At 38.9% G+C, this 21,471-nt stretch overlaps 1 protein-coding gene across 17 annotated transcripts in view; it reads right to left on the minus strand.

Moving 5' to 3' along the window:
- LOC106516884 (receptor-type tyrosine-protein phosphatase F) overlaps nt 1-21,471 on the minus strand; it is a 189,641-nt gene that overhangs the window by 116,573 nt on the left and 51,597 nt on the right. For all 17 annotated transcript variants that reach the window (XM_014007452.1, XM_014007456.1, XM_014007454.1 and 14 more), the window contains exon 2: nt 9,261-9,435. In XM_014007452.1, coding sequence (XP_013862906.1) covers nt 9,261-9,360 — 100 coding nt within the window. In that variant the 5' untranslated portion in view covers nt 9,361-9,435. The remainder of the gene's footprint in view (nt 1-9,260; nt 9,436-21,471) is intronic.

Raw genomic sequence — 21,471 nt, forward strand, 5'->3', positions numbered from 1 at the left:
ACCCATCCATCCATCCATCCAGTAGACCTTTCAGCCACCTAAAAGTCTAACGATATTTTCGTCCCGAGGATAAGATTTAGACGGCTGTGGAAGAGCCATAAATCCTTTCCTATAGCAGCAGAATGTGACTGACACACAACCAGGTGGCAGAGGGAGAGCTATATTCAAGATTACAACCAGATAAGCATTAGGAATGTATGCCTGAGCATGAATCAGTGCGTGCATGGATGGTGGGGTGGAATCTTCAAGACGTGATTACCACCAATCTGACTTCCAAGAGTCGCCTCTGACGTCTGTCCATAGCAGCCTCATTGCAATTGCTGTCTTTCCACTTCGATACCCCGACGGAGGATCAGTTAGCATTAAAATAAAAACCTTCTGCACATGTTTGGTGTTAAAAGGCGACAAATCACAACAAAAACATTGAAGTCAGGAGCCACAGAATGTTAAAACTTAGAAGGATTTTAGAAGATGGTAAACTGGCCTTACTGAGGTTTTCCAGTAATAATCCTCTCAGACATGCTTCTACAGCTGACCTGTGTCTGAAGGGCCAAACGATGGCAAATTTGAAGCTGTTCATTGTTAATCCAAATCTCAAATTCAATCCCAAGATTTCAAGAAGCACTCTTGTGACCCTAAACCCCTGACTTACAGCTGGGGTTAATAGTGGTCCTAACACACTCCATTGAAACGCCAGAAGCTTTTATTTCTGGCCTGGGAGAATGCTTGCTTTCCTCCATCACTGTGCCACTGCAGGTGGCTGAGGAAATCAAACTGGTGGGTTTGTCAGTTCTTTTCTAAGAGAGACAAAATCCAGACTCAACCTTTTTTCTCTCTCTCTCTCCTGCTTGCGTCCCATTTTCCTGGCTGTCAGGCAGTTGTCACATGAAAACAATGAAAGGGACAAGGTGGAAAACACATAAGCCTACCTATGCAAATTCTTCTCTCAGCCATGACTGCGAGCTCAGAGCCTGCACTCTTTCTACGCTTTCAAGCATCACATTCAAAACTCCTATTTTGTCAAAGCTTTAACATGCATTCTTGTTTTTCTGGCAACACATAGACAGAGCTGAATATTTGTCCAGAATACATCTGGCAGTAAGCTGCAGCAATTTTAGAGCTGCTTCTTATTTTACACAGTTTTGTAAAAACAGCAAAAACAACCTAAATATTGAGAATTAAACACCACATGAAAAAGCTAAGTCCAAATCAAAGTGGGTACGCATTTGTTTTTCAACACACCATGATTAAATTACTGCTTTTGAATATGAAAATAACGCAGCACATATTGAACAATGATCTCAGTTCAGAACTGTGTTTCTGTGAACAAAATGTGTCGTGGCTGAAGCTGTGACCAAACAATTTCCTTTAAAAATAGAAAAAGCTTTTCATGTTATAACTAATGAATGGAATACATAAATCACTGAGAGCAAAATAAAACACTTTCAATAAAAAATATATTTTTAACATTATTATTTAGTGGGAATATTAAGTGTTTTTGTATAGATTTGTATGTTAAAATATAATTTTTAAAAATCATAGCAGTTTTAGAGAAATTACTGCAACTCTTTTTATTGCCTTACGAGTAAAGCCTAATGCAAAATGTTAGCACTTTCTAATGGTTTGTATTAGAAATTAGAATCAATTTATACCATTTAGCTGTTATGCTACGACATTTAGTGGAATACATGTAGAAAAATACACATTTTGCACCGTTTTAATGTGCAATTTAAATTTGACCCTAAAAGCTGACTATTGACGAGTCTACTCAGAACTTGGTTTTAGGAAGGACTGAAGGAATTTAAAGAGTGCTGACTGCTCTGTGTGTGGGGGGATTAAACAGCTTCTGTCAGTTAACCTTAAGCCTGCAGCAGTATTTGCGAAGTCTGGGGTCTTTGAATAAATGAAGGGTGTGGGGAGCTACAGATGTGGGTTTTTTCCCCCTCCACTTGATAGATCTCCAAGTATTAGGCTGTGTGATCAGAAAATTAGAACATGAGAAATGTGTAGCGTAATGGCAAAAGCAGATAAATTTATTCTGGGGGAAAAAATGAATGATTTTCTCATAAATTTATAGCTAATTGTTCAAAACCATAGCAGAAATGTTAAAGGGAAAGTTTTTCTTTTTCATCTTACTGGAAGCCTCAGAGCGAGCCTTGTAATAAATGCAGCAGCAGCAGGGAGAGTAACGTAAATGGCTCTTATGTGGCTAACAATTAGTGTATTCCCAAGCCTGCCAGGGTGCCCAGTGAGAGCTACTCTGTAGGGTAGAGTATCAGCGATCGATACACACACAGCAGAGAGAAAACCATTAATTCTTATTAATAATGGATTAGCAAGTTATCATTTTCATGAGGCAACACTTAGTGGAAATTTGTCTGATGGCATCAGCATGGCTTGTTTTAATGGAACACTTCCATTAAGGCCTTTTCAGGCCATTAGCAGGCAACTTGTTTGCAATTAATTCCATATAAAGCTGCCTTCCCTGCAAGTTATTTACCCCGATAAAGTCAACTGCACTTCAGGCTGTTTGTTTAAACCAATAAACATCACGTTTGCTATCTACTCTTCTGTTTTATGGCTGATTCTGAAGGAACATTGGGTTATTTGTTGTTGGACGTTACACAACTGCTTACAGCACAAGACTAAATATGAAATGCTTTTAAGATAATTTCTCTCTTTAGCCCCTGTATTTTAGAAGAAAAAAATACATGTCTCCAATTCAACAATGTAGGGTGAGAGCGATGTTTCTTTTATATTATAAACTAAAATGCAGGAGTTCAGCAACTCCTACAGTGTTCATTAATGCAGCAAGCAGAGATCTTTCAAATCAGATTGATTTATAACTCACTACTAAATGTCGACTGTTCTGAATTATGCTTTTTTGTAGTCCCACAGTCCAACGTAACATTTTGCATGACAGCACAACTTAAATATATTCACATTGCTTTTATGCAGGCCAAGGCAACCATCAAATCCTCAAATTTGAGAAGCTTGAGCCAGAATGTACAGCATAACCCTGCTTGTAAAACAGTTGTTGATTAAGTATTTAATTTTTTATTGTATCTTGTGTAAGACTGATCTCCTTTATGGTGAACTATAAACACACACACACAGTGGTGAGAGATACTTTCTTTGATGCCAAAAATCATTACCTCCTTTTGAGAAGATCCAGGATTCAAACTAAACATTTACCTTTTTAGGCTGAATGCCTCAGCTGTACTCCACAATTTTCACATTCAATAATAATCGCAGACGCCAAATTTCCTTAGGATGAGTTTAGTGGCAAAGGATGCGTGGCACTTTATAAGTGTTATAACTAAAGGAAAGTTGCGAGGGTAATGTGATATATCATTACCGAGAAACTAAAATGATTTAAACCTAGAGAGGAGAAAAGAAAAACATCCAACTTTCTATACCCCTGTGGATGACAAAGACAGACTTTCTATCAGGCCTTCCAGCTCTCCCTGAATTATTCAAGACAGTGGAGAAGAAAAAGAAGTCTGAGTGCAATTACCCTTCACTCATCTCTTTCCAGTGTGAACAACATTACTGTAATGGCTTTCATCTTCTCAAGCTGATTATGAACAAGGGAGGCATCTCTCAAGTCTGCTTTCTTGCTTTTTGATTGTCAGTCAACATGCTGCATGGCATTTGAAATAAAAAAACATAGGCCTGAATGAGCATTGAAAGCAACACTTTCTAAAATATGCAAGAATAAGTGCAATATTATGTACCTATGGATGGTGAGAAAGGGAATGTTACTGATATCACGCAACTGGGAGGCTTGAGGTGTTGTGTTACCTGTGGTATTTAAAGTGGCGCCCCTACCTAGATCTAGTCAAAGATGACTCACTGTTTGAATCCTTTCAACCCACTTCTTTCCTTGTGGGAATTTTTTTGGCAGATGTTAGATAAAAGCAGACGCTCAATAACAATTTGCCTACCATGTCAATTTAAATACGTGCATCTTTGCTATTAAATTTGGCAGAAACGAAAGCCTGTTTTAAGACTTTTTCAGCAATCTTAATAAATTGTCAGGTTAGAGAACTCACCATTACCTGAATGTAAAGTCTGTCACGCTTTATAGATGATGCAAACATCGCCTCCTTTCTTCCATTAACAACCTCTAAATGCATGCAGCCTTGACCTATGAGACAGGCATGCTAATGTGTTGTATGAACTACACAGATCATTTACACAACCCCGAGGCAACATCACCTCAGATGCTCGCAGAGTTCACTTGCTGATATTTGCTCATTTGTGCTGTCATGAAACTGACTGTTTTTTCCATTTTGACACTACGAAGGATGTCTGACTGTTTGAAGGCATGCGTGGGTGTCAACCTGGGGACACTCGCTTGCAAAACACAACACAAAAAGGGAAAAGAACATTTCAAATGCAGCTTGAATATATAATGAGGCGTAGGGTTTCTGCCACTAAAATCTCAACCACGACTGGAAGAGTTTTAGGCACCTGGTGGGATGCCTCGGCCAGGACGCTGACATTTATAGACAAAGAGGGAAAAGGTTAAGTGTGTTAAGTAATCCCATGATGCTCCGGACTGAGGGCTCAGATGTCGATAACGTCTACAAGCTTTTCCAGAAATCCCATTTTGGGGCTAGCCCATCATTCATCACCACACTGTCCTGTAAACCCCACCAATCTTATTAATATACCTCCTTTTAATTAGCCTTCCTTCAGAGATCCTAAAGAGCACCTACCATTGTTCCCATCGTCTAACCCACAAAGCCCAGAGGTCTTAAGTAATTCAATTCCCCACTTACCAAAATTAAATTATGTAATGACTGAAAGAATATTGTACAACAGAGATTCTGGCTCAAAAATTTGCTTTTTGTTTGCTTCTTTGTGATTTTCGATCTTTGCAAAGCAAATTTGACCATTAATGATTTGCTCATTCCTTAAAAAGAACCTTCTGATCCACGTTAGCTGATGTTAAAATGCCTGTGACATGCATATTCTTCAAATACAAAAAGTCAAAGAAAGCCGCTTTATATTTAAGTAAGTTGGGATAATACACACAATTTTACCCATTTTGTCCCATAACTGGCATACTGTCTTTTGAACTTGGCTCAGACAAAGTGAAACAGGAAGTGATATCAAAGGGGAACTCTTTAACAAAGAAAACTCTGGTCTTTGTTTATTGAAACAATCTTATTTAAACTCTGACTCTTGATCTCTGATAGTGACTCAAAATAATCTCAAGAAACATCAGATTCTTCTCTACAGTCTGGGTTGTTGGCTGTTGTAGCAACGCTCTGTTCACATGCAGACATTTCCCTTTGACATGACTTCCTGTTACTTCACAGGCAAATATCTCAACAACTGTTCATCTCAGCGACATGGAATTTCTTTTGCAATATTTTATCAATGTCCTCTTTCTAAAAATGCATTCAAATGTATTACAAAATTTGATGTCACAGGCACTTTAAATGCACTATAGAATTTAAACAAATATACAGTGCAAGTCCAGTTAAAGCATTATTTTATCAATAATAGGGAGGCATCAAAATAGCTGACAAATTAAATCTGGATTCATGAATTCCTGAAACTCAGAACAGACTAACATTAAGTGTGTGTGTCTAAAAGTAAAAAGTGACAGCAAAGGAAGTGGAGCTACCTCTGTCAGTAAAGAAATGATTATGAACGCAGAATTGAAACGTCTCTCTTCATCTGCCCTTTTTCTGGAACGACACTGATGGTTCCCGTCATCCTGTGCCTCTGCTGAGGCCAGGACACAGCAGAGAGTTTGGGTGACTGCCTCCAGCCCCGCAATTGAGCTCACTAATTAAACTATTAATCTCACACCATTAACCTCCGATGACACTTTCCTCCCTGAATTCTGACACTGCTGCAGTGGCTTATGAAAACAACTTCCCATCAAATCTCCTCAGCCTCAAATCGCGGCGCACTTCATTTTTTCTGACGCCGTTTCCACATTATACAGTATTACTTTTGCACTGCTTCCTCTCAGAGGACATTTTCTGTTGTTTACATCTTCCTCTACCTTATTTGTGCTTTCAGCGAGACTGAATGTATGATGTTTGTGGACCACAGCTGTGTGCTAAATGCATTACTCTCTGAGAGCCTCTCAAAGGTGGATATGGTTACTTTTAATTAAAAAAGAATCAATTCTTTGTCCGTGACAGTGTTTGAACTGGGTGACCATATGGACACTTAAAAATATAATCCAATTTCCAGGACCCCACCAGCCCCCACATCTGGTCACCCATCTCCTAAACCACTTTGGCATTTCCAGTGCATCATTCTATTGTTGGAGCTTAAAAAAACTTCTAAATCAGTCCACAGAGGTTAACTCAAAGGTACAAGCAGCACAAAGAAGGTTATGTAGATTTAAAAGCTTTGAAAGGATCTAGTTTTTCCTAATGAAACATGTTTTTCCATAAGAAAATTAGGAGTATTTACATTTATAATTAGTAGACCACAGAAGACATTTGTTATTGGTCTTGTCACTGCGTAATAAAAAACACAGTGGCAAACAAAACAGTCTAAAGAAATAAAATACTGCAGATTCTCTGCTGTGGTACAAAGATCACAAATAGGACAATACAAATCTACTGCAGTGATTTGATGTAAAAAATAAAGGTGCTTTAAACTTGTTGAGTTAAACACGGCGCCTGCTTGTTCCTCCTGAGGTCTGATCAGACCCAGAGAAGGCCTTGGTGGTCTCGCAGCACCTCACAGGAAACCACCTTACACTACAACACGAGACGAACAAGATGAGACACATACATCAAAAGCTTATTAAAGCCAATGAAATAACTCAGAGTGACAGCTCCAGAGAAAGATAACCATTACGTTTAAGTGCTGCCTATGTGTGACTTTGGGGTTGACCTTGCGAGCCGAGGGGGCCTATTGTGTTTGAGAAAGCCGTGCGGAGGCCCGCTTGATTAAGCCGGGCTCCCTGGGGATCAATGCGACGTCTGTGATCAGCACTCAGCCTAATCACATCGTACTGTTTGTCTACTCAGTGACGCTATAAGATGAATGATCTCACAAAGCCGTAACGTTGATAGTTTCCATGGACGGCGTCTTGTAGTTATTTGTCCTGCTACATGATAAAAGACACCCTTTTGAGCATCGAATCGAACAAAGAGTATGACAAGAAAACGTAGAAACGCAGCAGTGCTGGCAAACACAACACAGAGTTCTCACATAAATGCATGTTTTCTACCTGCGGTTTCTTTGCCTGCTTAACTTTATGAATGTGTGTGTGTGTGTGTGTGTGTGTGGGGGGGGGGGTGTTCACCAAAGTGAGGCCATATAATCAGCAACTTGCCAGGCACCCTGGCCATAATATTTGTCTGGTGTCTGCCCTGTAATACAGCAGATCCAAACCAGAAATATCAAGCTCACACAACTAAGCTGCGTACAAATTAAAGGCACCAAACACACACAACCCTGCCATTAGTGGTAGGTGTTATTTTTGACCCCCCCAGCTGTCTTTTTTTTTAATTCTATGCCTTTTTTGGGCTTTACAGGGTGGATAATAGCAGCTTTCTTTCTGTGTGCGCTTACATTACACACAGATAAACCCCATAGCACGAACAGTTTTTTTTTTCTTAGAATGAATCATTATGTCTGAACTTTCTTCTCATTTTCTCCCGCGCTCTTATTTACGTGTAAGAGTCTGGGTGTAGTTTCAATTAGACCATCTTGTTGTGACTTGTGGCATCAGAGCAGTCAGTTAATTAAAATGCTTGACGTAGCGTCTTAATCCGTACACGATACGATCAGTGAAATAAGAGACCAGAGCCGACTCTCATAGAGGCAGAAAGCCAAGAGCAATAACAGCAGCAGGATGGAAGTGCATCTTTAGAAACCTCTGGGCTGCTAGGCAGGACAGAAACTGCACGTCAGACAGCTAAATTGTCGAAAAACATATAAATAACAAAACAATCAAGGAATTCAAATGACTCGTCGTCCAACATTTTTGCTTATTATTCACTTTTGCGTGTAGCTATCTGCACAGTGTAGATTAAAGACGGCACAAAAAGCAGTACATTTTAATAACCAACTCTGAGCTCCACTCAACATCTGACAGATTAAACGTTTGAATATCTTTGCACCTTCAGTGATCATGACGTGAGCACTTTCTTTACAGTTTCAAAAACTGCATACCCCGGAATTTTTATTTTTTTTAGTTTCTATAAAACTTGTGCAAGAAAATAAACAGGAATGCAACATGAGAGTAAAGATCAACTCTGCCATTGCTTGGTTAAAACGAACATCGTTTGTTTTCAAACCATCCGTTTTCGACTTACGTTCAATTTGGAGGTCAAATTTATGATTTTAAGTTTTTTTTTATTAGCAGCTTTGGTCGGATAGCAAAAAACAAGTTTTGTGTGAAAAATCTGTTTAGAGGTGCTGCCCTTTTTGTGTAACTATTATCTTTAATGACAGCTTCAGCCAATCTTTGATTTTTTTTCTTCTTCTGATCAAATCACAAGCAGAGCCAAGGCAGTCTGGTCACACCACAAAGAAAAAAAAAAAAGACAGGACAGCAAAACCTTTCCGCAAGGTCAAGTTCTCAGTGATACTGTACAAAAGACAACACACTATAAGAACACACGCCTTAGAGACAAAAGGCAAAGGGTAGAGAAAAAACAAATCCTCTTTGATGCATGTCTGAAAAGTCAGAGCTCTTGCTGTGGTCGGATTGGTATGGGGGGCTCAGGGCATAATTGAATTACAGTGACCCAATGACAGCACTATAGGTGAGGTCATGTGTTGAATTAATTCTGTTCCTGACCTCCGCTTTGATGGGGGAGTGCCTCTTGGCAGCCCCTGAGACCCTAAGGTCCAGCTACAGGGACACATCTTTCAGAATGTCTTTTTGCAGCGGAAAGTGTCATTCACAAAGACAACGAAGCACAGAGGCTGTCGGATCGACATTGGATGCTTATTTTTAGCTCAGACACTAAAGTCCGAGGCGACAAGCGTTTGACACAGATGTCTTTTAGTTGCAATCTAATAAAGATGCAAAACAAAATCTATTTTCCAGTTTAAATGAAGTGGTAAACTGATTTGTATTAAGTTAATATGCAAATGAAATACTTTAATTTATTCTAAAATAAAACAGATTTTTAAATAAAGAGAACCTCCTTAAACGTGATTATTTAGCTGATCACTGACGTAATGCTAAAATCCACAGTAACGTGCGTTTGCAATGTAAAGTGAACTATTGCGCAACAGCACAGGTGAACAGGGTTACTTACTGTCTGCCAGAGAGGAGATCACCACTGAGCTGAGTAGAAGCAGGAACAGCAACGCCCCCCTGGGCAGGAGGGGCCCTGCCAGGAGAATGTTAGGCACCATGTTCCGAGTTGGCACTGCTCCCTCCTCAGTCCCCTGCTAGACGTGTCCCACTCTGACAGGATCAAAGACTAACACCTGGGAGAGCAAAAAAAAAAAAAAACCAGGGGTACACAAACATTAGTATTCAAACTCACTTTATATTTGCATACATTTGAATGAGCAGCAAAACACAGTTAGGCAGTAATATCAAAAGCAAGTCGCAAAGCAGAACCAAACGAGACCGATTTTAAGTATACTTGTACATAAAAAAACAGCAACAACAGCAGCAGAACACAACATTAGATATCTTTGTTCGCAATCAACAAGGCATCTAACACCCAAAACAAATCCTGCTTGGAGCAGACAACAGGAAAAGTGAAGTGAATGTAACATTCAGATTACATCAGCAAAAGAAGTAAAGCAGAAATGCTGTGTAGATCCCCAGAAGGGAACAAAGGAAGAACTAAAGGGAGGTCAGGATGCAGAATGAAGCGACTCAGCCGGCCTCTCTCAGTGGGATCCGTTAAGAACCCAGAGGACCTCCTAAACAAAAGTCCCAAAGGACCACAGCCCACTTAATGTTTCCCATTAGGAAATTGAAACTGTGCCATCCAGATGGTTTCAAATCACACAAATTGCCATGATCTCATAGAATTACAACATGGCCGCTTTAATAAACCTATAACATCCAACACGCTAAAGGAGAAGGGGGGCGCACCGGGAGGGTTCTCGTTTGGTCAACAAGGCAAAAACAGGCGGACCGCAGACCAACCATAATTATTCCAACCATCTGATAGAACGCATTGCTTTATTAAAGCAGACACAAGGCAAAGGCTGTCCCTTAAATGAAACAGCGTAAGCACTGATGCTGCGTCTGTCTATGAATTAGATTTACTGCTGGAAACAACTCAGCCAACTGATTAAGATATGACCTTATGTTTGTTACAGCCTCCAGTAGCAACGTCTGATGATGTTAAAAACAAAGTAACATTGTACTCCTTTAAATCAAACTAACTGTACTTCTAATGAATGCCATCTTGCCAATGGCCATCTGTGATGTTTAACTATAATGCTGTAAAGAAAAGGACACCATGTTAAGGACAGATATCGCTCTGTGAATGGAATTAAAAGCACCGTGTCGAAAAAAAATATCAGACTGAATGACCTAAAATGAGAAAAGTTTTGAAGCAAACTCACTAGAGTCACTGATTTTGGTAGAGTATTTTTTTTTAAAAAGGGATGTTTATGAACTCTTTCAGTCGAGCTCACTGCAAAGTTTAGTGTGGCAATGAACAATACTCATTGCTGTTTTTGTAAAAAGGGAGAAAGAGGAGTTGACAATGCAGAATATCTTGAGGCTTGCTGGGTGGCCAGTCAGCTTTAGTCTATTCAGTTCAGCTAAATAAGTTAGAGTGTCAGGAACACAATGCCTCCAGTATCTGGTAGAAAAAAAAACATTCTTGAGCCCTTGGAGGTCTTGAGCAGCCCCATTACTCATGTGGTTCTTTTCTATATTGGTTGAAACAGAGGGAAAGTGCACGCTACAGCCACACTATGGCCACATCTACGGCCACTACCTTTGTTTAACGTGACCAACAAAAACATTGTATAAAGCTGGGATCTTAGCAACGCAACATGTCAATCTTTTTCATTTTTTGTTACAACAGTTGTTTTAGGCTATTTCAACAAGTCATGGTGAAAGAAAAACACATGCATGACTTAGAGAGAATGGGAGAAGGAATGCAGTGAATGAGTCTGGGCTGGTGCCTCACCTGGGCAGTGGGCAAAGATGCAGACAGGTAGTGATGACAGCCAGCTCTTCATCGCTGCCTGTCACTGTACAGGAATGTGCCTTCAGGCTTTCATGTCTGCTAAAACAATTTGTGATTCCAAACACACCTTGCATCTAAGGAATTTCCAAATACTACACGATCAACATCACCTTTCGTCAGTGAAGGTTTAAGCTGTGATCGTATCTAACTGTAATACACGCTGCCCTGCACGTAGACTTTGGAGAAATCAGCAGCAACTAAAGCAATTTAAAACCCCCCCCCCCCCCCACCCTCTAGACAAAAAAGGCTTTCCTTTTTAACTTTTATTGAGAAAGCAGTTATTGCTGGTGTGTTAAGCTGTTACAGTCTACGGAAGGGGAGGAAAAAAAAGAGCACAAATACGTTGCTGAGTGTGCCAAAAAGCTGGATCACGCCCCTGCTCTGCAGCAGGAATTAAAGACGTTTAGACCCCGTTTTTATTTCAAGTTAATACCCAAAGTTAGCGTAGCAAAGTGAGTGTAATACACATCAATTTTAGTGGCTGACTAATTTGTTATGACACTCATTTTAATGTACGCCAGTGCTGCACTTGATCATGTCGGCGGAGAGAAAGTGAGTTAAGCTCACAGAGTTGGCTAGTCGCCGTGCTCCAAACCCTTAGCGGTGGAGGGATATCTTTCGCAGCAGATGCCAGAAAGAGGCAGATGCTTTTCATCTTCAATGAGACAAATTCCTTGAGCGAGGCTTATTCTTTATTTATTTAGCTGCTTATTTACCCCAGTGAAGCTTGGTCCCTCCTAGCTGTGCATAAACGCTTTGGGACAAGTCTTGCCACTGTGTACATTTGTGCTGTAGCGGCAGAGCAAACAAGAGGAGGACAGGGCGCTAATGTGGAAATGCTGCAGTGTGATCCAACATCTAAGCAAATGGCTCGGCAAACAAAAAAGACATTGTTGTCTGTTGTTTGCAAGTATGTGGGAGATGAAGAAGAAAAAAAAAACACTGTGAAGATGTGGGAGTGGATGCTCTCCCTTCTGTTTTTCTAATCATTTCCTTCATAAAGCTTGGTTAGAGTGTGTGAGGCAGAGAAACAAGTGAGCAGTGGGCATTTAGTGCTGAAATGATCATCCAGATTATTTCACGAGAGACTGAGAAACAAATTTCAGAATCTAAATGTTTTACAGCTAAAGTGGTCAAATAAAGCCCACTAAGTCAGTGTTTTGATATATCTGTTCACAAAACTTTTCGGTACAGAAGGAAGGTTTTTGGACAAATCTAAACTAATCATCATTTTTTTCATAGCTCTGCATGTGCAAATAAATTTAACACTTTATTTAAGGAATTTGTTAATTAACTAAAAGTAAAACCATACTATAACCAAGGAAGGAACACTGTCAGTTATGCAATCGATTTATGTGATATGTCTGCAAGTTTATTTTATCACTTCTCTTTAAAGCCTGATAATGGCTGCATTAAGCATATAATGCACAAGCAATATAAAGAAGATAGTAATGGTGCTGTTGATGGTGAGCAATGGGCTTAGCCAGAAGCAAGACCCCAAAATAAAATTCTGCTCAGGGCTCCATACAACCTTGGGCTGGTTCTGATTAGGACGGAGATTTGGCAAAATATACAAGAACTGCAACACTTAAAAGTAATAAAAAGCACAGCAGCTTTAAATATTTTAAAAAAGAAAATGACTAGCACCATCAGTCGATGCAGAATAGGACAGATCTTAAAAAAAATTAAACTATCATTATCAGAAGCTTTTTTTTTCTATACGGCTTAGGAGTTCAGAGTAGAGACAGCGTTAACAATTTCACACAAAGACCCAAGGCAAAGCTCCACAAAAATACCAAAGTGGGTTTAAAACTAATATCTAAAAGTAACGAAGGGATCCAGCCTAAATCTGGGACTGAACCCAGAAAAGCTGATAAGGCATGAACAAAGCCAGACACTGAAATTCCTAGGTTCACTGTCAATGTTAAGCTCAAACAATTTTCCCCCCCAAAGAAAGGGAAATATGACCTCAGGAAAGGTGCGTCAACCTCTTTTACTAATTTGCATCATAATTTAAGCAACAATCCAAGCACAATGACCCAAGCACAATCAGGGTTCCTACAGTTTAAAGCAAGTTAAATTTAAGACTTTTTAATGCCAAGTGAAATTTAATTTAAGACCAATTTCATAATAAACACAAATGACAAAAAAAATAAGAATAAAAAGTGGCAGAAACTCATGAATCAAAAGCATTTTTGGTTGAAGTATTTAAATATTGCTAATATACCAAATGTTTTTATCCATATCTAACTATAGCAGAAACATTCTTAGCAGTCAGTTTTAAACTTAATTTAATTTCAGGAAATCTTCTAACAACCCAAAATTTGGAGTTTTAGGATCCACAATCTTAACCCCAATTTGCTGTAGATAAAACCTTAAAGTGCCCCTGACATCAGTTCTTTGTAAGAAAAGTGAAAGCATTTTTGGAAAGACATTATTAACATATTACATAACAAATTTCACATTGCTCAGATGGACAGTTGAGATATTTGCATGTGAAATAACAGGAAGTGATGTCAAAGTCTGCATGTGAACAGAGCGTTGTTACAATAATTAGAGAGGAATCTGATGTTTCTTTTAGATTATTTAGAGTCACTATCAGAGTTGAAGACAGTATTAACATATTACAAAACAAATTTCACATTGCTCAGATGGACAGTTGAGATATTTGCATGTGAAATAACAGGAAGTGATGTCAAAGTCTGCATGTGAATATTTAAAAAAATTAATTTTTACCAATTATTTTAATATTTAAACGAATTACAATCATCCTATTTACAACGAATTAACATTTTTTAAGACCTCTGAATGATTTAAGACATTTTAAGGCTAATTAAGGCCTTATTTTTGGATTGATGAAATCAATGACTTAAGACTTTTTAAGGATCTGCAAGAACCCTAACAATGACCAGAGCATTCTGAAATAAGATGGAAACCACAAAAATCAGCCATCTGCACATTTTCGAGAACAGTAAAATTAGAGCAATTCACCAAACATTGATTGGATTTATATTACAGTCTCGTTCACTAACTTGAGTGTTTGGAGCAAACAAAACCTTTATTTTAAATATACTAAATTTAAGGAATCAAAACGAGCTTAACATGAAAAGGTATTGGAGAGAAACAACAAACTAAACATTTATTTTTCATTTCCCTAATCTCATTATCACCTCAAACAAGGACATGTTGTGAATAAATATTGCATGGGGGGAGGACATGTTTAATAAATAAAAGTTTGAAACTGCCGTTAAAGAACAGAACATCAACTTTTTCCAGACATTTCTTTTTAACTTAATCCGCAAATGCGGGATGTGGGTGGTGATTCAGAGGCTGAACACAATTTGCAGTGTAGTGCCGGGCTTGCTATTTGTCAGTATGTCAAGATCACGTATCCTATTAGGGGAAGATGATTCTGTTGTGGTAACTATCTTGTTTAAACACAAGAGACACTACAACAGAGAAGACAAGGTCACTGAATTGAACTCATCTAAACCTTCTGTCTCTTAACAGTGCATCCACTTTTAATCCTTTAGGAAGAAGCTCTTGCTTCTTAAGTGTTTGGGGAGATCTCAGGAATACAGAGCCTGACATATAGACTATCTGGTATATAAATTGTACAATCGGCAGTAGGCTCACTTAGAGATTTAGTGAAGTAATTAACAAGGCAACAATTGGATAGGACTATCTAAACCGGAAAACTGTGGAGGACAAAAGAGATTTGAGTCGGCTCAGTGAGGAGGGAAGTACAAACACCTAACTCACACCTATCCTGTTTGCTTATTTGCTACCCACATCAGGTGCCTGTCACTCGAGTTCATACCCGAGAGCGTGTGTGGCAATAAAGTGACCACCCATACATGAAATGGTAGTCTACAGACAGACAATGTGACATACAACTGCACGGAGAGAGCCAGAGTCTGAATAAACACCACCATTTCACTAACTACAGGTAGCATTTCTGCTCTCTGTCATTTCCCTACCTCCTACTCATGTTCTTTCTACATCTCCATCTCTGTTTAATGGGTAATCCTGAGTGCTGGGAGGTGGGACAGCTGAGATATATGACCAGCAGCGTGGAGAGCTAATCATGGGCGTCTCTGGGGGTGATAAACCTGGACCAGTGAGGTTTGTATTTGCAAAGCCTGCAACAGCTCTATAAACACAGTTACAAGCTGAATTTCAACAGCAATACTTTGGCCGTTGATTAGTTTCTCATGCCCTAGAAGGTTCTAGAAACCCTCACAGCTCTACTCTCTTTTTTTTCCACCTCAGCGGTGATCCCAGGAGAATTACTGCAAACTCATGAACTCTACGCTCTAAAATGAAAGTGTAAAATAACCAAATTGAGTTTTCCTTTTAACTCTGAAAGCCTCGCAGTGCTATATCCACAGACTTGATGGAGCATGTCGTCTTTTTTTTAAGACGGCAACAAGACTCCACATTGAATTTTACCTTACAAAGGGTAATGTCCTGTGACCTATTGAGTTTTACAGCACTTCTGTTTACAAGCTGATTCCACAAAGTTAATTGTTAACGCTTTACTGCCGAGCGAAGGATCGAGAGACTGAGAGACACCTTTAACAGATGTGCACACTTCCGTCAGTTGAGCAATACCAAGCAGAGAATACTGATTACGTGACCTACAATGAGAACACTCTTAATAAAACACTGTTTCTGTCTGTATGGATGACTCACTCAAACTCATGGGGTAGTTGATTTAGCACAGTCTAATAATTAAGAAAAGATGGAGATATTTCCAATGGATTACGCAATCTCTGTGATTCAGTGTGATGTAATCTGTGACGCATGATGGCTCCTGATAATGTCTGACACAGTCACTAACTTCTCACTGAGCAGAATGCAAAAATGATTGGCTTTATGCATATGATCCAGCACCAATTGACATTTACAGTGTTTGAATGAGCATTTAACAAAACTCAAGCACCTCCATAAATTTCAGCTGGGAGGGGGATTGGGGGCGGGACTACCAATCGTTTCAGCTGCAAATCAATCTGGGATGTAACCTGATGTGCATTACACCAGTACGTATCACTCAGACTAGAAGAGACATAACAGAGTACCACTTCCATTTCAATTTATTGAGGAGTGATTATGGGCGGTGTGTCGCAGAGCAAGGAGAAAATGGCTTGCAGTGCAAAATGCTGCACAAAAGGCCAGCGAATAAATCAAAGAAGGCTCAATGCAAAACAGACATCCATCAAATGAAAAGATTGCTGCTTGTACCTGAAATGATCAAATGAGTGAAGCACTTTTTGTAAGGCTGCATCAACCCTAAGAGCCACGTTGCTCAATACTAACAAGCACGGTTTGTCTATTTTAATTAAGTATTCATAAAACCTTAAAGTTAAGAAAATGATGTTCAAGGTATAAATTTCACAAACAGAAAGCAGCCATGATTTCTTCTGGTTTGTAAAGCAATCTAAATTGCTAAAGGTTTTCAATGACTTACTCATGGTTTTATCTATTCATCTATTGAATAATAGATAAATATTTTTTATATAATTTTCAGATTCAGAATAGAAGCCCAGTTGTTTTTTTAACCTTATTTGGATTAGTCTATTGACATACACATACATCTAAGACAAAACAGGACTTCCTCATTTCAGTTATTACCGTATTGGTTTTGCATGATTACCTTAGCTTGGGAATATATTATAAACTAAGTTGTAAATCAGTTGCGTTCTTATCCCATCTTGTCATGTTCAGTATATTAACTTTTAATTTGGCAGCCAATCAAATTGACTGACTGATCACTTTGCTGTTTGTCTACGTCTAACCATGGACAGGAGTGCGAACGAGAACCTGACTAGAAGTGCTTTATGCAAAGCGATGATGCTGTGGCGTCCCGTTAACTTAGCATTGTAAACACAGACACATTCTCAGCAGCAGAGGCATATATACATATCAAAAATAAATTCAGTCTGCCGAGCAAGAAGGATAAGCTAGGATGTCATCACTTGACAGTTTCCTTGTGGACAGATGGTGCCATAAAATGACTAGGCAGACAGCACAGAAGGCATGGACTCCCTCTTCACACCACGCAAAAGGACTTCACCTCCCCTGCCCCCACCCCCTTCTAGGCAGAAAGCCTCATTTCCATCAGTAAAAGACAAACAGAGTGAAGGCATGTGAGCAAAAAGACTGGCAAATACACTACTCCATGGATCAATAACTTGCCTAACAGAGGCAGTTGCTCAGGCTGAGCTCAACACATGGATATATCGAGGATGGATTTTAGCAACTAGAGAAGAAAAATGAATTAAATTACGCATTTACCCAACGGAAACGCAACAAACCTAAAAACCAAATAAGCATAATTCCTCTAAAGCACAATCTCCAGCTTGGTCTTTGTGTTGATGTGTATTAATTTTCAACAAATGACAACAAAGTGATAACGCTAAACTAAACCTAGCAAAATAACTTTGGAAGGGTATTTTTTGACAGTCTTGCGGTTTTCAGCAGGTGCCTCTATTGTTCTGAATCAACTCTACTCAGTCTGTGCTTTGAATGAGGGATATTGTAAATCAGCTTGTTGTCAGGCCACATTAGTAAAACGTTGAGAGTGAGGCAGTTGCATGACTGTTACCAATATTAACTATTTTTGATCAAAGTTATCATATGCCTGAAATTGACAGATGTTCAGTTGTGTCAAAATACTTTTTTTGTATTTTATTGAGAATTCTGGACTGCAAATCCTGGCTTCATACTTCTGAAATAATAAAAAAAATTGGCTGTGGATGAAGTAGCCAGGCTATTACATTTGGCTATTAGTCATAAAAGTGTTCACTTACGGATGATGGTCTGTGCTTGTCCAATTGCAATCTTACAAGCAGCTCCTTATTTCACTACAACTGTTAAATGCAAATTTGCTTTTGAAGAAGTCAGCCACAATATTCTCTTAGGATAAAAAAAAAAATCACTCTGCATTGACAGGGACGGATAGAGCTGTGGACTGCTTTTATTTTATTGCACAGAATGTGCAATAATGTGTCACGCAATGAATGTTGTCTTTAGCCAGAGTTGAAACTCAAAAAAAGAACAATATATTATTTTACCCTGTAAGAAAGCATGTACAATGCAAAAAATAAAAAATAAAATAACAATAATAATAATAATGATAATAATAATAAATGGTCCTTTGTGGTATGAGGTAGAGTACAAACTTTGTGTTGACATGATGAAGTGTGGTATGAGGTAGAGTACAAACTTTGTGTTGACATGANGTGGTATGAGGTAGAGTACAAACTTTGTGTTGACATGATGAAGTGTGGTATGAGGTAGAGTACAAACTTTGTGTTGACATGAGGAAGGGTTAGACAAAGTCTGAGATCTGGGAAAAGCTCCTCCTCCAAAACCTGGCATGTGTGGTGGGAAGCAGAAACATTGCACCTTATGGTGTGTAGAGTAAAGCATAAGGCTCCATTTAAAAAGTATTATATCTTCATAAGAAATGTGATTTTGGGAATATGAATAGTTGTTTTTTTAGCTCTACGTTGTAACAAAAAATCTATTATTGACAAAAAGAAAACCAAGACATGGCAGAAAAAGATCTAAAATATTTTTAGCTGTTACAAATGTGGAATAAAAATAGGTTCACCAGTGTCCTTATCTAATTTGTGTTCACGTTTGTGCATTCTATTCCGGACGGCTTTCCTCTCAGTCCCTGTCTAGTGAAAAGAGGCAGATCCTAATAAGCCATTCTGTCTTTCTGACAGTCTGTGTTTCCTTCCATTCCTTGGCTTCCTCTTCTCTCTCCCTCTTCCTCTCTCTGACCATCCTCTCCTTTGCCTCTTAGCCTGTTTAAGCCATGAGCCAGCCTGTTGGAGCAGATGGACTCATATATCCCCATTGCTCTCCAGAGCACTAAGGATTTAAAAATGTAAAAGAGATGAGTTTGAAACTAGCAGAAGCCAGTCAATAAAGAACAAGAAAAAAGTAGGAACTATCAGCCTTAGACCATGTTTATAAGGCAATAGTCATCGTTTTGTTACAGAGTGATAACTTACACAGATGTAATAACTTATCCTTGATCCAAACTAAACTCAACACTTGGCTCAGCATAAAATAATTATTTGATGAAAAATGTAAGTGGATTAGTTCTAAAATGTCAATATGCTTGATTTTTCCTCTAGAATCTGAACATGTGACTCTTTGTACATACTAAACTGCAAAGTCCAAAATGACTAAATTAAGCCATGTGCTTTTGGCTAACCCATGCTGCCAGTTTTCCACCTCGTGTTTGCAGGTTGCTACAAAAATAGATTTTTTTATTACACAGTTAATAATTGCTGCTATACAGATAATGTACTTCTTTGACCAAGCAAACAAAGTAGTTTTAAGACTTACAGTTATAGTGGGGGTCAAGTGACTGATAAGTGCTTTGACCTCAAGTCTATGGATGTGCATATTAAATTCCGGTTGTAAGTCATCAGGCTGTGTGCCACCTCTGCCTCCAAGTTCCCCAAATATGGCAGCCATCGGCAAACTAGAGTATTTGAAACAATAGTCTACATAGCAACAGGTGATATTATGGAAGCTTCATACTGTTCCCTTTTCCCCCCACAGTGTAATCTTGAAAGAGCCCATCTTAACAACAAACATATTTAAGGATGTCTTTTTTATTTATTTTAACAACAACAACAACACTATTTACCTATTCCTAATTAATAAATATACCCGAAGAGTAGCAGCCCTCAAACTCACTGAATGCTGACTGGTGGCTACTTGCCAAAGGCAAAAATAAATCAGGATGTTAGTTGGCTGTCACATGCAGTTACATTAGCTAAAAATGTGGAGTCAGGCCAGCTTTCCTCAACGCCTCACCTTAGGCCACCTTTCAGGTAATGAGAAAGTATCTGGATGGTGCATCTGTCGTCCTAAGGAAGATTCTGCTTTGTCCTAAATCTCTGCATGGCAGAATGACAGACAGGTGGAGTACAGAACAACGGCCGACGAGGTTGTGAGCAGCGCAATCGATTGCCAGCTGACTGGCAAGGTCCATTATACTGACAGGCCAGAGCCACAACACGCTGACCTGCACTTCACCAATGTCCTCATTACTACCTATGAATCTCTCTCTGCGACCTATCTCTCTGGCCCTACCCTCACTCTTCTTGCTCTATCTTCTCTACAGTCTCCCTGGGCAAAGCAGAGAACAAAAATTCACTCTATCAATCTGATGGACGAGCTTCAAAAGAGGCAAAAGCCACACCTAAACCACAACACTATGTTTAATGGACTAGGCCAGCAATGGATGCAGAACAAAGACAGCAAAGACCACTTTTTGAGGAAAGAGCAACCTAACTGTATGTTTAATCTTGTGTTATCTTGAAGAATTTCCAAGTGTAAGCAAAGGAAAGCCTCTACCTTATTTAACACTTCACCCACCAGCAGCCTCTTCTTCTTCTTAAACTGAAATCTTTAGTCCTTGGTAAACTTATTTATACTCTCTTTACCAGCGACAGGATTTACCTGCAGCTGAGAGACTCCAAATAATCCATCACCAGTGTAGAGTTGCTGCTCTGTAGCTTCACCTACAAGACATATATGAGCAACATGTATACGAACATTGTGTTTTTACATACAAATGTCTTAAAAAACACAAGAAAGAGAAATCTGTGTTGAGTCCCGAGATTTGACTGACTCATGAAATACTTTGCTTGGCAATTTATTTAATAAAAAAAATCTCAGCAAGAGCTCCTCCAGACATTCAATATGAGTACAAATGCATCCAATCAGGCAAACTGGCATTTAGATCTAAAAAGTCTTCTAAATTATTGGATAAATGTAACTGAAGATGCCAGAGATGTAATCTTCAATAAATGAATTACTGCCATTTATGAAAAAGCACAGTCAATTATAGAAAGGTCACTGCAGTCGTTAAATACAACAGCTGAAATATGAATTAAAAATTAGAAATAAAAGCACGTATAAAGCCAACAACATACATATTAGACTTGGGAATTTTACTGTAGTCCATTTATTTTACCACAGTTTCTTTGCAATATGCTGTGACAAAAAAAGATTTTGTCAAATCCTTTTTGACATGTCATTTGATTTTTGACAACGATTAGACTAAACACCAGGCCGTTTCACATTCAGCGGGGACAGGGGCCATCACTCACCCCGTCAGATTCATCTTGAAATCTAAAGTGCCTCTGTCGGTTCAACAAATAAGCCGTCACAGCTAATTTTGCAATCAACAAGCTGAAGTAATTCCACAAACTGGTTAAAAGCCATTTTTCTCAGGTTCGGTTAAACTTCCTTTAGTTGTTTTGTG

Source organism: Austrofundulus limnaeus, unplaced genomic scaffold (assembly GCF_001266775.1).
Source record: "Austrofundulus limnaeus strain Quisiro unplaced genomic scaffold, Austrofundulus_limnaeus-1.0 Scaffold42, whole genome shotgun sequence".
NCBI lineage: Eukaryota > Metazoa > Chordata > Actinopteri > Cyprinodontiformes > Rivulidae > Austrofundulus > Austrofundulus limnaeus.